Source organism: Oreochromis aureus, linkage group 9 (assembly GCF_013358895.1).
Source record: "Oreochromis aureus strain Israel breed Guangdong linkage group 9, ZZ_aureus, whole genome shotgun sequence".
Classification (NCBI taxonomy): Eukaryota; Metazoa; Chordata; class Actinopteri; order Cichliformes; family Cichlidae; genus Oreochromis; species Oreochromis aureus.
The window spans coordinates 4,552,606-4,569,373 of record NC_052950.1 but is presented as its reverse complement, the minus strand read 5'-3'; the positions used below and the strand labels follow the sequence as shown (position 1 = coordinate 4,569,373).

Genomic DNA, 16,768 nt, shown 5'->3' with positions numbered 1-16,768 from the left:
TAAGAAACCAGCATCTACAAACTTAGCTTGATCGTAAATCTGTCACTTTCCATTACACATGCCTGCCTGAGTGTCTGAGGGCTCCAATGAGGTCATTTAGAGGAAGGCTGTGTGGTGCACTGGGCACAGAAGGCGCATACAGAGTGGCAGGAAAAGGGGCGGAATAGTTGGTGGAGCATGAGCGCGGGGAGGGAACCACTTTGACAGTAATAATACACTGCCACTGATTTCACTGATTAGCTCCTTTCTCTGGTTGAAGGTGTATTATTCGAGAAAATCAGCTGCTGTTGTGTTTGCTCGGAATGAAACACTGCCAACTTTGGTCACGACGGCACATGGCCGGGAAGCATGGCCTATGTGACGTGTTCTTGTACTTACACTTATTTTCGTCCCCTCGTCATCAGGATCGGGCTCTTGTATCATCTCCATCTGGAAAAGCAGAGAAAGAGAAAGAGAGCATGAGCAAAGTATAGAAACCTGCCACTTTCAGGACATATTTAGAGATACATTTTATGCGAGTCCAGTGTCAGAAACCCTAAAACCAACTCTGATAGTCCTACGACAACCTTGAGAGGCGGCATGATCTATCCACCGAAGGCTATAAATCTTTCAAAACGACATCAACACACAGCGTACGGACTGAGTGACTGCATTGCTACTGTTCTGACTTTAAAAGTAAATGCCACTCTTGCCACTGTTTCTGATTTATTTTTAGATTTTCTGAGTGCTTCTGTGGAGAAATTAAAGACAGCTTCCAGATGCTGCTGTGAATTTAGTGGGAAAAGAAAACAAAAGCGGTTCAAACGAGGATGCTGTGTAACAAATGAACAGCTTCCTGAGACAAATCGCACCTCAAAACCTCTATCAGCTTCTGCAGTGAAAAGTAATATCGGCTAGGAAAACTTATGACGAATAATAAAATGTCAGACAGCCGAGAATAGCTTTTCACAATGGCACAAAAAACAGTGAACAGCAGCGTGGCTCCTGGGCTTACAAAATGCCTCTGTTTGAGCATAATTCTAGCATGGTGGCAAGCACTAAGCCTACAGCCTACATCATGGACTGAGCATTGATTTTAGAGGCTATAATTTATTTATCCCACATCGGATGCCAAATGGATGTGTGCCTGGAAAAAAAAAGAAGCAAATAAAAAAAGAAAAGCCTGCTGACTACAAACCTGAGGAGGAGCAAGAGCTGCACAATACAAAAGGAAGTTTCTCCAGAGGACATAGAAGCTATTGGCTGCACGGTTCAGACAAAAAATGAAGGGCAGGACAAGTGAGGGATAAGATGGCTACTTATAAGCATTTGCTGCAGAGAGTGTTCCTTCAAGTGCTGTAATTACCTCAGAGGAACCAGGGCGCTTTTCTCTAGAGGATGTTCAGTAGACAGGTGATTAATGAGAAGAATTAGGAGCCATAGCTTTCTCTGCCTGCATGTATGCACGGCTCCTACATTGTGACTTCACAGATAGACTTGGCATGCTCTATTGTAACAAGAAGATGTCTTTAACGACGAGGCACGATTAATTGTCCTCAGCCTCAATGTTGGGACTGGTTCAAGTCATCAATTTCAGCCCCTGCTTTTTACAAACCACTATAACGGTGGTTATATGGGCTGCGTGTGCAGTCTATATATGTCACCTGAGGAAGATCAAGTCAGACTGTGAGCAGAAGAAAAACGCTCTGCTCTACCGTACCAGAGAGGCTGCTGTGTTCAGGAAACATGGCGGATGAAGAATGATTCAATGACTTCTCGAATATTTGATCGTGGAATCTCCTGTAGGCATAATCAACTCACAGTTGAATTCTATTACTATGTAATATAAAATCACTTCTTGTGATGATTCCTTGTTTTAATTTTTTTCCTTGTTGGGGATATCCATATTCTCATTGTTCTGCTATCTAGAATTATTACTGAATGTCCAATATTAGATACCAGTCTAACCACTCGTCAGGAAACTTTCCTGTCCTGTCTGCCTTGCTGTCTTGTCTCAGCCCTGTTTTTGATCATTCTGCCTGTCTTCCACTCACCTCCCACCTGCCAACTGTGTTCAAAATTCCTTCCTTCTCTTTGTCCCATCTCCCAAAACTATCTCTTATTCTCCATTTTGCTTATTTCCCAGACATCTCACAACACACAGCAGCAGAGCATCAAGGTTTTTAAAATGTTGATGTGTATTTGTTTGTAGATGTGCACATGGATTATCCGTTTTTATCAAAAGCAGTAGCCTGTGATATTGAGATTAATGTATTGTAACAGGAAGTATATTTGTCTCTACACCAGTATACCCAGTTCTAAAAAAAGGGATGGTGTGTAAAATGTAAACCAAAATAGAATGCAATGATTTTCAATTCTCATAAATTCATATTTTATTTATAACAGAAAACATCAAATGTTTAAACAGAGATAATGTACCAATTTAAGAAAAAAAATTAGGTTTTGAATTTGATGGCAGAAAAAGAAAATCTTACAGCAGCACAGGTTATCAGAAGTAACGGTCATTGTAAACACAATGAACTGTGCCATCCACAAATGCAGGTTAAAGCTCTGCCCCAGAGAAGAGAGTTGCATCACATATGGATACTTCAATAAATGGCAAAGCTCAGTTAACAGGGCCTGAGATGGTGGAAAACTGTTCTATTGCTGATCACATGGATCCTGCATTCTTCGAACTAATGAGTACAGTGATCACCCAACTTTTTATCAGGGGTTCGTTCAAGAGTTAGCGCCTATGGAATTAGCAACGTGTACAACCGGAAACGTACCAATGCTGAAACACTAGGTTCATACCATTTCAAATATACAGGGGCCCTTTGGCTCAGCCATCTCTGCATAAAAATGCATGGTACAAAGTGTGGACACATAAAACGATTGCTATGAAATTTTAGCTTCATATACTTCAAATAATTTTCAAAACATACAGTTAAGTCCATAATTATTCATACCCCTGCCAAATATTGACTTAAAGTTACTTTTGTTGAACAAGCAAGTTCTTTTTTGAGCAGAAATGACACAGGTGTCTCCCCAAAGATAATAAGACGATGTACAAGAGGCATCATTGTGGAAAAAATATTTCTCAGGTTTTATTTATATTTTAGCAAAAGTATCATGTCCAGAATTATTCATACCCTTCTCAATAATCAATAGAAAAAAGCCTTTATTGGCTATTACAGCAATCAAACGCTTCCTATAATTGCAGACCAGCTTTCTGCATGTCTCCACAGGCATTTTTGCCCATTCATCTTTAGCAATGAGCTCCAAATCTTTCAGGTTGGAGGGTCTTCTTGCCATCACCCTGATCTTTAGCTCCCTCACAGATTCTCAATTGGATTCAAGTCAGGACTCTGGCTAGGCCACTGCAAAACGTTACTGGTGTTGTCTGCTAACCATTTCTTCACCACGTTTGCTGTATGTTTTGGGTTATTGTCGTGCTAAAATGTCCACTGGTTCCCAAGGCCAAGTTTTTCTGCAGACTGCCTGATGTTGTTGTTGAGAATCTTCATGTATTGCTCTTTTTCATGGTGCTGTTTACTGTGATTAGGTTCCATGGTCCATTGGCTAAAAACACCCCAAAGCATTAGGTTCCCACCACCATGTTTGACAGTGGGGATGGTGTTCTTTGGGTTGAAGGCTTCTCCATTTTATGCCAAATGATCACAATGATGCCAACATCATTGTGACCAAATAATTCAATTTTTGTTTCATCTGACCATAACACTGAAGACCAGAAACCTTCTTCTTTGTCCAGATGAGCATTTGCAAAGGCCAAATGAGCTTTTGCATGCCTTAGAAGTGCCTGGAGAAGTGACGCTTTCCTTGGTCTGCATCCGTGGAACCCAACATTGTCCGTTGGACTGTCTGGCTTGAGACATTGCCACCAGCAGAGCCCAGATTCACCAGAATGGCCTTGGTGGTGATCCTGGATTCTTTTTCACCTCTCTCACTATTCTCCTGGCCAGCACAGGTTTCACTTTTGGCTTCCGACAACGTCCTCTGAGATTTTCCACAGTGCGGAACATCTTGTATTTTTTAATAATACTTTGCACTGTAGCCACTGGAACTTGAAAACATTTGGATATGGCCTTGTAGCCCATTCCTCACTTGTGAGCAGCCACAATGCGCAGCTGCAGGTCCTCACTCAGTTCCTTTGTCTTAGCCATGAATGTCCACAGACCACCTGCAGAGAGCTGCTGTTTTTCACCTGTTGAGTTGATCAAAACAGCTATTTCCAATTAATCAGGGTAATTAGGATTCTTTAGAACAGCTTTGACTATTTGGAATGGTATGGAACTTTGGATTTTCCCAGAGACTGTGACAGTTTGTAAAGGGTATGAATAATTCTGGACATGATACTTTTTGCTCAAATGTAAATAAAAGCTGAGAAATATTTTTTTTCCACAATGATGCGTCTTGTACATCATCTTATTATCTTTTGTGATACGCCTGTGTCATTTCCAGTCAAAAAATAACTTGCTAGTTGAATAAAAGTAACTTTAAGTCAAAATTTGCCAGGGGTATGAATAATTTTGGGCTTAACTGTATTTTTTGAAAAATGGTCTGTTGACCCACTTTAAAATCATTTTTCATTTTTCACACACTGAAACACTACTTGCTTCTAGCAGGACTATATATAAAGTGACTTTTAAGCTTTACACACTTCTAAAAAAATGTTTACAATGCATTTCATATTCACCTGTTCTCATACACAGTAGATAAATCATGGCAGGTTGTTACCAGCCATCCAGAGACACTTGAAATTCACTGCCGAGGACATTCTGGCATGTAGCAGGGCCAGGCGTTAAACACCAACCCAGAGTTTTCAAACAAAAGCTAAATGTAAAATTTTAACTCAAGCCACAGTCTTTTTTGAAACCTCACCTCTTTGGTGCTCAGTTGTTTTTTTGTTTAAACCAAACCAAACAGTAATGATGGAACAAAAAATCAAAGGATAAACATTCACACAGCGTCTTGTGCGGCTTTTCTTCTGATGGTTTCTAAAGTTAAAGTTAATAAACTGTTCCTGACTGCCTTCATTCCTCTTGCCTCATATGAACTGTTGAACATCCACACACAGTATAATCATCAGACATAAATTAGTAATAAGTCTGACAGTGTGATCAGTCTTATCCTCTGTAAATAGGAATGCCACAGATTAGGGTGAGTAGATTTTGACAACTGTAAGGTTTTTACCCAGGCGCAGGAGTTGAAAAGACATACTATATGAAACATTTTTTTTGGAGCTCAAGCTTTGCAGAATTCAAATGCAGCACCAACATTAGGAAGACCTAAAAATTAGTATCTTTATCATCATTTGCAATATTCTGTTCTGATTGATCAAAGTCTTTCTGCAATAACATCTTTAACTACTGATAATGAAATGTCATCAGCCTACTTCACTTTTTTGATTTTGACATCATCTTTATCAATCTTTATTCTTCTTTGGCTAACTGATGAAAACCACCAAGGGTGAAGCACTTTATAATCCAAACTAACTGTAAATTTACACATACTGAACAGTTCTTTAAATTTCATATTTTTCCCAAACTTCTTTAAGACTTGTACAGACTTGTCATAAACATGTTTTGTTTTAGGGTTTTTAAGCAAAAGTGAGATAAGCCTTATGTTATTTTTGATCACCAGTCTTTGAACTCTCCCATGGGTGCCATTTTTCCAGTGTCTCTTTTTATTGTTGAGTCATGAATGAACCTTAACTGAGGCAGGTCATCTACTAATAGGAAGTTTGGTGGTTGGATTTCTGCCTGCTCCAGTATGGATGCCAAATATCCTTGGGAAGGATACTAAACCTACCCAAGTTGCTCTCCCATGAATCCATTGGAGTGTGAATGTTAGTTAGAAAGCATAGAAAAAGTGCTTGTATGAATGGGTGTAAGTGGGTGAATGAGGCATGTTGTATAAAGAGTGCACTGGGAGAGTAGAAAAGCAGTATATAAGGACCAGTCCATTTAACATTTGTCATTTAGCAAATGAGGCCTGCAGTCATTTAGATGTTGTTTTGGGTTCTTTTGTAACCCCCTGAATGAGTCGTCCGTGTGCAGTGATGTAATTTTGATAGGCTGGCCACTCCTAGGAAGTTTCACTACTGTTCAAGTCTTCGTGGTTAATGGCTCTCACTTTGTTTTGTTGGAGTTCTAAAGTATTAGAAATAGCTTTGTAACCATTTCTACACTGAGGCCAGGTCCTGGGTTAACACTTACCCAGTTCAATTCCCCATGTCTGCTTGGATTCTCTACATGTACTCCAGCTTCCTCCCACAGTCCAAAGACATGCAGTTAGTCTTGTTAGGTTAACTGGTTGTGAAATGCACTTCACACACACACACACACACACACACACACACACACACACACACACACACGCAGTTCGTTATTGCCAGATGCCACGTTTATTTTGAGTTTTCATCTGTTGTGACAGTCCACAGTCTGGACAGCTCCGGTCTCAGCTGTTCCCAGCTTCCCCTCCGCTCCTCTCCCGTCTCACTAAAAAGGGGAAGGAAACCGTCATCAGACCAAACGCCATGAGCTGTGTTCTCACCTGCCTCTCCAGCACCGCCCCGTTGAGCTCACTGCACCACTCCTCCCCTGCAGCCGAGCCCAGGACCACACCTCCGCCACTCTGGTTATTCTACATTGCCCATAGGTTTGAATGTGAGTTTGATAAGCTGTAAGTCTCACTATCTTAGCCCAACTAACAGACTGGCAAACTTTTGAGGGTGTGCTCTGCCTCTTGCCCTGTGGCAGCCCATCCATCCATCCATTCGCTTCCAGTTATCCTTTTTCAGGGTTGCGGGGAGCGCTAGAGCCTATCCCAGCTGTCTATGGGCGAGAGGCAGGGTACACACTGGACAGGTCGCCAGTCTGTCGCAGGGCTAACACATAGACAGAGACAACGATTTGCACTCACATTCACTCCCACATTCACACCTATGGGCAATTTAGTGTTTCCAATTAACCTATCCCCACTAATTGCATGTCTTTGGACTGTGGGACGAAGATGGAGGACCCAGGGAGAACCCACACAAACACAGGGAGAAGAACCAAACTCCACACAGAAAGACCTGTGGAACTGAATCCCTCATGGTGGAATTGAACTCAGGACCCTCTTGCTGTGAGGCAGCAGTGCGGGAAACCTCACGGAAAGGATTGACAGAGTGATAGCTCTTTCTCGATTCTGTGGGTGGTGGTGCATGGCCGTTCTTAGTTGGTGGAGTGATTTGTCTGGTTAATTCCGATAACGAACAAGACTCCTATGGCAGCATTTAAAATATTTGTGAAAACAAAAATTATAATATTTTATTTGACCTAAACATGGCGTAAATTACTGGTGTCAATAATGGTGTAATAACTTTGATAGTGGAAAAAATACTTGAAATGATAAGAAACTATGCAGCTGACTTCCCAGGCACAGCCCACACGTAACACAAGCATGGTAAAATACGTTACACACCCGCATGCTAGCAAAATTAGCTTCAGCTGTCAAGGCAACAGCTAAAGTTACCTATTATATAGCCACAGAACTGAGTTAACCATTTAATCACAGTCCTGAATAGAGCTTTCCATAAGGTTCCTTCTGTTCACATTATAACCTTCTTCTTCTTCAGGTGTTGTTAATCAGTAGTTCAATGGAAACATTATAATTTACTTTGAGTCTATCCACAGTTAATTCTGTGTAGTCTCCTCTTATCTGAAGTGCAGTCTTAGAGTCTCCCTGTTTGCTGGCAGACAGTGTTTGGGTTCGTCTTATCACTCTCTGGTGATGATCTATTGAAAGCACTCCCCTGCTTGTGGATGTAAGACATCTACAGCATGTGTGACAAGCCACAAGCAACAGACTGAATGCTCAATTTCTGATCAGAAGCCACCAGCATCCTTCATGAGTTTAATATGCCTTACAGCCATACTACACAGCACACCTATATGTCAGTGTTGCCAAGGTTGGAGCTCATTACTGCCTGATTGGGAGGTTGTCTGGGACTACAAGGTGCTGTAAACTTGGGGTGGCTGTGGCTCATTGGGTTGACCAATTGGAAGGCTGGTGATTTAACTCCCAGCTCCCCCAGTCTGTTTGCTGACTAGACCTTGAGCATCTTGGTTTGAGTAGGATATTGAAACCAAATTGCCGGCATCTGTTAAAGAATAAGCTTGACAGAAAGTCCTTAACAGGATAGAATAATGTGCCGTGAGTGCTCAGTTGGAATAGAAAAGCACCACTGAAGCACCAGTCTATCTAGTTTAGACATCTGGTCAAATCAGACCAGTTCGATTCTGCATCATCATGTATAACAAGTCCGAAGACTAATCACAGATAGCGGAGCCACAAATGTTTTTAAACAGAGGAATTTTTTTTAAACACAGCTTTTCCAAACATCCTAGTTTTATATCTACATTACTGTACTTTGCACACACAAACAAAGTTATTTCCCAAAAACTGAAAACTACCAAGGTCAAACTTATTAGCCCTTCTGATGCTAATAGTCAATGGTGGACCCTTTTTGCTTCATTCTTCAGTCAGTTGTTGTCATTTTCAAAAGGTTTCACAGGTCTGCTGAGCAGTTCCACCCATACATCTTTGGTGAATCTTCCAAACTCCAAATTTGATGGGTCTTTGGTATTAATCTTTGCCTTCAGTTCACAGTAAGCGAACTGAGGCCAGTCGGTAGCGATCTGTGGCATTCTTTGAATTTGTCCATGACATTCTTGACACTTGGAAATGCTGTGATAACTTTGTATATCCATCTCCTCCTTAGTGCAGAACAACGATTCTTTTTCTCAAGTCTAAACTGATTTGTTTGGTTTCTGGCACGATGTTTTGTCACTTGACATGTCAAAACCTTGCCAACATTTTAAATTGAAAGATAACTCTCAGTTTTAACTTGACTTTACAAGCTTGAAGTATTACACAGTGAAAGCACATAATTATGGGGTTTCTGCTATGGTGAAATTAAAAAGGCCAGTGTTTCAGAGAACTAATAATACTGAACCATGTAATTTTTTAAACAATTCTGTTATTGTTATGTTAAGAAAACTAGTATGTTTAGAAATGTTATGTTGAAAATCGCTTGCAAATGGAGACATTTTGACAAAAACTTAAAATTTAAGAGTGGGCCTAATAATTTTGTCCTCATCTGTACATGACTCAGTCTAGCTTGATTGCTAATACCAGTTCTTACAGACACCTTTCCCTCCACAATGAACTATGTAAAATTAAATAAATAATTTTAAAAGGAGTTCAGATATTGTGTTCTTGGCACATATTGAGATATGATGAATAGCACCTTAATGTCTGCAGTTTTAATAATGTGAAAACAGCCACTTTAAAAAGATATGTAAAACCGTGCTGAAAACGTTGTAATAAGGCATTGACAAGTCTTAAAATCTCATATAGTAAACATTCTGACTATATAGACATAAATTTGTGTCACTAATGGTTATTTTGGCTTTCACTGCTACTTCTTGCAGAATACAAGATCCCATGGTCTCTGGTATTATAAATATGAGCTCATATATCATATTTATGTAGAACCAATAATGCATTTCAAAGGATTCTTTTTTTAAATGTACAAAAACACTTTGAACAAAGCCACAGATGTGAACATGCACTGCTACAGAATTTCATCAGGATTAGAGAATTGCATGCATGTTTGACTTTACATAAACTGTGTAACATCGTAACAAGACAGCATCACAATCCAAAGACTGATCACAGAAAACAGAACCAACTTCTTTGACTTTGTTTGGGAGGATAAAAGAAATGACAAGAATCTTTTTTAATCTGTTTTCAGGACAATACGTCTCTGCACTGACTCTTGGTCAACTGAATGTGCTGTCCTTATTCACATATTAAGAAAAATATATGTCTGTGTTCACCCCATCTTTCAAATATTTTGAAATATTTTATCCAAGCTGACTTACTTTATGAGCGTGAACCCATTAGTCACCCAGCACTGTACAAGTGCAATTAAGTAATCGTGACATAATTAATGTCCAATATCAATTCAGAATCCCTGCCTTTATCACCTGCTGTAAAAAGACATTTATCTGCCACTAAGATGTTGCTGTGCATGTCAAATAACAAGGAAACCTTTCGTAGAGATTAACTACCTGTGCTGCCTTTAACTGTTTCAACTCATCAGGGTCTTTTTCTTATCTGAATGTCTACCTGACAGATGCTCTCTGAAGTAAGTTTCCAGCCTCTGACAGCAATGCAAAAGTTTTCCCTGACACTGTCGGGATAAACCTCAATTATTTTCCCATTTATATTTCATTTCTTTCGCATGGGTGCCTTCTGAGCCAAAGCCGCGGCCATTCACGAGTATCTCAATTTCAATCGCTTGTCTTTTTATTGCAAAACCCTTCCACCATGACACTCTGCCATTCTTCATGCAAATCTCAAATTGACTTCTTGTAAAATGTGCTCTGCAATTATTGTGCATCAAAGAAGCTTCATTGACTTTCTGAAACTAAATTAATGTCACATGAAGAAAAATGGTCATCATTTAAACCGAAATACAGACTAGCCCACCCATCGCTGTGGCTGTGATTGCATTGCACCTCTTACTATGATGGGACAATATCTCATTTTAGAGTCCTGACCCTGCATGATAGACATGCACCCACAAAGAAAACATATTCAGGCAACAAAATATTAAACGAGTTTGCCCAGCAATCATAAGCTTTACAAACACAAACAATCTAAGAAGGTTAAACTCAGGTCGTGGACTTCATATGACATATTAAACCCTTTAATCTCAGGCTATACCACACGCTGTGGGGAAAAGCCTCGCATAACCAGTTTGCCATTTATAACCACAGCTTAGAAGTAGTATTGAAATACACAGAAAAATAGCCCTAAACTGATCTTTATATACAACATTAAAGTACAACATATCACCTTAATGCTTCTGTGATGTATATCCAGTCACTCTTATGAGTAAAGCCACTTTTTTTTAATCAACAGGGAATGTCACTCTTACTAAGTCATTATGCTAATAATGACCTCATAATTACTTCAAGACTGTTCAAAAATAGTTAAGCTTCATGTAAAACAACAGCTTTCCCCACGTGAAAAAGTAGTCAAGTATGCTGTTGGTGCAAGCTGAACTACAGTCCCATTTTAAAGTTAAGCAACATTTAGCAGGCTTGTTAATAAATGTGCACTGGTGATAAGTTCTGAATAGGCAGAACTTGTCACCACTGTAAGTGAAAATCAACAAAAAGTGAAACTAAATATGTTCACAGACTTTTTGGTCTGTTTCTGTTTTATTTGAAAGCATCTGTAGATGCTAGCTCTCTGACATACCTAGCCTTAGCTAAATCGACACAGTGTGTGTGCTGTTGGTGCCTTTTGCACTTTTATTGGATTAGGTAATAAATAATTTGTGGTATAGCTATTCCAAGAAAGTGATGCTTCAGTTTTAGTGAGTATAATGCTGGTATTTTGTTTTCTTCTAGGATGGATGTTGTGTGTGCTCGAAAGCACCTTTACAGTTTATTGATGCAGCTTACGAACTTCATTTTTCCTGCTTGCTGATAAATGCCACCTTCTTCATCAGCAAACATTTGAAAATTAAATATTAATATAGCATTTTCTTTGTCACAAAGCATTTTCACAACACAAGTTGCATTCATGTATTCACAAAGACATTTTACTGTTACACCGGTGGATGCATCAGTACACATGTGGACTGGACTAGTAGAGGACCCGATCTACTTTCGAGCCACAGCTTCACTACTGCATACAACTGACTTCTTCCGACGCCTAAGCGAACATCTTTAACGATCCCTTATGTGTCAGGAGTATTGGAACAACTGAGGTTGAGGCTCTCTAAACACTGTGACTCTGTGGCTTTTAAACCCCAAAACATGCTACATCGAAATTGGTCCACACTAATGATTGGGTCCCTGCCACAAACACAGTAATATAGTATATATGGAAGTGCTAAGGTGACTGCTGTGAATTATACATCAGAGAAAACATCCTCTGATTAAGTGGATGGCACAACACAGAAGAGTTACCTCACCAGTCCAGGACTGTGCATCTACAGTCTCGTAGCCACACTAACAGTGATGAGGATACGCAAATCCTGGACAGGAAGCAACACTGGTTTGAGCAAGGAATCATGTTAAAGGAAGCAATTTACTTGGAAGAGGAATATCTGAGCTGTGGAAGGGTCCCAAGGATATATTGTTCACCATAATACTGTGACTGGAGCCACTGCACAACTCTTTGTGAATAGTCTTCATGGCTATTGATCAACGGTGATGATAATTTGTACATCAATGATCATTAAATGATCATAAAACCAACCTCACGGCATTCAACATGCAAATGTAGCGTTTATAACCTCGAGGAAACCTGCAGTGGATTAGTGACACAAAACATTTCACCCATGGAAAACACGACATTCAGATGAACCAAATCAACTCTCTGGCATTTGAGCCATATTCCCACCAAGGTAGGACTGAAAATCCTGGCCCACCATTGTGTCATTGTATGTTACGTTCTTTTTGCTGTTTTGTGCTAATCACAAGTGCCTTGCAAAGTGACTAGTGGTCGACTGTATGTAAAATAAATAGGGGTGCATATGACTCATAAGCTCAGCATTTCTGATCTATTGATTGGTGTCAGCAATAAGCACATTTTGCTTTTCTTCCTGGAAGAAGATACGATGATCTGGATTTGATTTATCTGGTCTTTTGTACATCTGTAAATACTGCCCCCCCCCCTCCCAAAAAACAAACCAAAAAATATATAATGATGGAAGAATTCTCAAACATGTTTGCTGTACTTCAAATATCCTCATACTTTAAAAGCTATAATAACACTCTCTTACTGAGTTCGATCCATTCTGTTTGTGTTAAATGCGTCTTTTGTAATATGACTGACTTAATGTGCACAATGTGACATAATGTCAGGGTATTTCCTATGCTGCACCACTGGAGAAGGATAGAAAATATATCAAAGACCTGAAACCTTGTCTCCTGCAATCAGAGAGCAAGGCTTTCTTTGTAGAGCCGCCATTTGCACTGATGTTCAATAATGATACAGGGAGAAATCCATCATGGAATGGAGATGATAGAAATGTTTCTTCACTGACAGCGACAGGAAATACACAACCATGCAATGGAGCAACATGAGGATATGTTTTGTATAACACAAACAGAATTCACACTTTGGAACTAATAATATGCCCTTGCACCTACTGTTATCAAAAGCAATGAGTTCTTGGCTTTTCTCTGAAGGCTGTTGATGAGGAATGCAGGGCATCTCAACTGAAGCAGATGCAACAACCTCTAAAGCATTGCACAACAAAAAATGATGTTTAACAATGTAAGAGTATCAGTAGCATGTCTGGGGTTGTATGTTTGCAAAATGTAGCTCAGAGCGAGAATATAGTAAGGGGCTTTTTGACTCGATGATTCTTTTTCTTTTTGTCTCTTTAAAGAGATAGGAACTAACAAGACAAGCAGACTTGCTACAGAAAGAGAGATAAATTAAAGATGCGAATGGACTCAAATCTGCACAACACATTACAAATATCCAAAGTCAAGCTTGAACTGCAAGGTATGTGATTGTCTTGAAAGTAAATGCCTGTCTAAAAATACAATTCATTTGACAAAAGGATACAAAGGAGTCTTGAATATGTATGACACCTTGTGATCGTTGTGTTGGATGGATTAGATGACATCATTTGTATAACTGAATTCACACAGAAAACGTTGTGTAAAAAGTTGAACAAATGATCATTTGTTTACAATGCATCTGGATTTTTTCAAACTCAGGAAAGAGGCGTGTTGTAGTAGGTATGATCGGATTTCTGGCATCTGAATAGTCATTAAAAAAGTCATTAAAAGACCTATATATTTCTTATTTTTGCTTGAAGAGACCACCCCTGTAGCTACAGTCTCCATGTACAACGTAACATTTCATTCCTACAAAATGTTGGTAAGATATATCTGGAGTAAGTTCTTTTGTTTTTGAATTTATATTTTTCAGGGGGGAGTAATGTTTAAAACATAACACAGATTATATTATATTATAATATTTCACATAAAAAATAAATAGCAATGACCTCAACCACTGGGTAAACTCCATCTGCTGAAGAAGATTGTGTGATACAATTGCAAAGCTTTTGTACTGTATTTGTGCAAAGGTTACAAATGTGGTTCTAATTTTAACTGCAATTATATTTCTATTTCAGTTCCCTGAATTGGCATGTTCTCTGAGTTTCCTATGCTTTCCTCCCACAGACATACATGTTAGGTTAACTAGTGATTGTAGCTTGGTCACTGATACAAAGGATGGATGTCATATTTAATGCTTCAAGATTAAAATGAGAAAGCCTTGAATTCCTCTCTTGACACTGCTGTCTTCTTGACATTTGTCTTGACCCTTGTCCCATTCGGCGCTCATTTCGTTTGAACACGCTCCATCATCCTCGTGCTCTGAATGAAGAAAGGATCTGATTCATGGATCCAATGCAGCTATTTCCTTATTTAAGAATAAGAATAAGAATAACTTTATTTATCCCGAGGGAAATTCTTTTGTCATGTACATGCTCAAAGCAGCAGGAGACAGAAGAACAGATGAATGAAATATAAGATGTACAATATATACAATAAGAATAGTAGTATACAGTAATATACAGTAAAGTAAAGTAACCTTTGTGTATGTGTTCAGCTGTAGAGCTGCTGTCATGAACCCCCTTCCAGTATGAGGGAAATGATCCTCTGCACCAAATCTGTGACTTAGGTGCTGCGATGATCATTTTATTGTGAAAGCAAGCGAACGACTTAAAGACTGTCTTTGTATTTATCATCTGCATTCACACAATATATTTATTTATTTCAGATTTCGACCATGTAGCAGGATAACACTGTAAAAAACAAATTGTCTGAAGATTACCTTAGAGCTTAAGCCGCATAAACACTGGAAGTCATTCAATTCAATTCAGAGCATAGACAGGGAAGGATATTTGGTGACTACGGGTGAAAAACCTGCTGGCAAAGTGGATGGGACCCGCGAAAAGGTTTCAGGTGAGTGAAGACCATTCATTGACCTTTGACCTATCACTTTGTCTTTGTCTATTATTCCTGTATTTTTGCTTTTTTATTTCTCGATCTTTGACCAACCAGTCAAGAATTTCCTTCATCCATCATGTGTTCTCTTAATGCATCATCAAATCTCACGTCATATTATTAATATATTTCAACCCTGCACTATCACAGCTCTGAACACACACTAAGGCACTTTACACACATAATGAGTCACTTCATTTACTGTAGTAATCCATTTCAAATTGTCTTTTCTTTGTTATTTTGGTATATGCCAGATTTATTACTTAAATACATGTATTTAGTTTGATACTTTTTTTTACTTTACACCATTTATTTAGATTTCTGATTAGATTTTTCAAACATTGTCATTTTTGTTTGGTCATATTTTATTCTCTTGTATTGAGCTGCACAGCAATCTACGTGATTAAAGTTTTTATCATATGTTTGTTTGTTTTAAATGATCTGACAAAAATAAGTGGTAATTAAAAACTACTTCTTCAGCTCTGTGCTCGTGATGACAGATGGTTGAGAAACCATCAAAGGGTTCATGGCGAGTGAATGTTTCCTCGATTCTGAAGCTTCAGTATACAGAGAAGATTTATGTTTGCTACACGTGTTCTGTCATTGAAAAACTGAACCTCCATAATCTCTTCAAAATAACAAGGACACCTTTCATGTAAAATAGCTTGAAAGTATAGAGGTTGTATTTACTGTGCGTTTTCTGCAGTTGAAAACCATGTGGCAGCTTCTCTTTAAACACTTTCAGTTCAGCCAGAATCTCACACGTTTGTTTAATCACTTTAAAATAAGATTGTTCATCTTGTTAAATACATATCAACAAACCCTCAGGGCAATGCAATTGAGAAATAAACGCTGCATGTGTAAGGCCCTTACAAACTGACGGTGTATTGATACTCAATGACATATCTCCAATTATGATGGATGTGTTTGTTTGTCCTCTTCAAGATGCATTACAGCCAAGACAACTTAATCATATCTGATAATGACTTTTGAATGTTGCACGCATTTCCAATCCAATGTCTCCTCTAGCCGGGGCCCTTGGGAGCAATATGGCTCCTCGTGAAGAACAAAGTGAGGCCACAGTGGGTGTAAAATACATAAAGCACAGTAGTGCACCCTATAAAGTGTTTCCTAATTACAAAGCTCACTGACTCCCACTTGAAGATGTTTTGGTTCTAAGCTTAGTTGTTAACTCTAATTACATCCCACAGCTGACAGGGGTCCCATTCAGATGCAAACACTAATCCCCTTCACGGTCCATTGGTTTATGACAAGAGCTATGTTAATAACATGTAAAGTCTGCAATTGTGCGTGTAGAAAACATGAAAGTGCTCAAATTGTCTACAATTTTTCGATTACTTTATCCAATGAAGGAAGGAACTGAAGAACTGCAAAATAGTTTCAAAGCACAAATACAGCATAAAAAAGATATACTATGCTTCACTAAACTGAAATTAAAAGTGTCATTGCAGCGACATGCTTTACTATCATCGCTTTCAGCTCTCTTCATGACTTTTGTCACAGCTATTGGAATGAGGACACAGTTCCTCTGTACAACAGCAAGGTCAAAAATCAGAGATTCATCTTCTCGAGAGTGCCCGTGCAGACATTCTCAGACACACACTCGACTCTTTCCGTATCAGAGCGTCAGAATCCAGCAGCGCTGACAT

The 16,768-nt window shown here is 39.0% G+C and overlaps 1 protein-coding gene across 1 annotated transcript in view; it reads right to left on the bottom strand.

Moving 5' to 3' along the window:
- vstm2a (V-set and transmembrane domain containing 2A) overlaps positions 1–16,768 on the bottom strand; it is a 99,483-nt gene that overhangs the window by 20,274 nt on the left and 62,441 nt on the right. Inside the window, exon 3 of the mRNA XM_039617182.1 lies at positions 379–429. Coding sequence (XP_039473116.1) covers positions 379–429 — 51 coding nt within the window. The remainder of the gene's footprint in view (positions 1–378; positions 430–16,768) is intronic.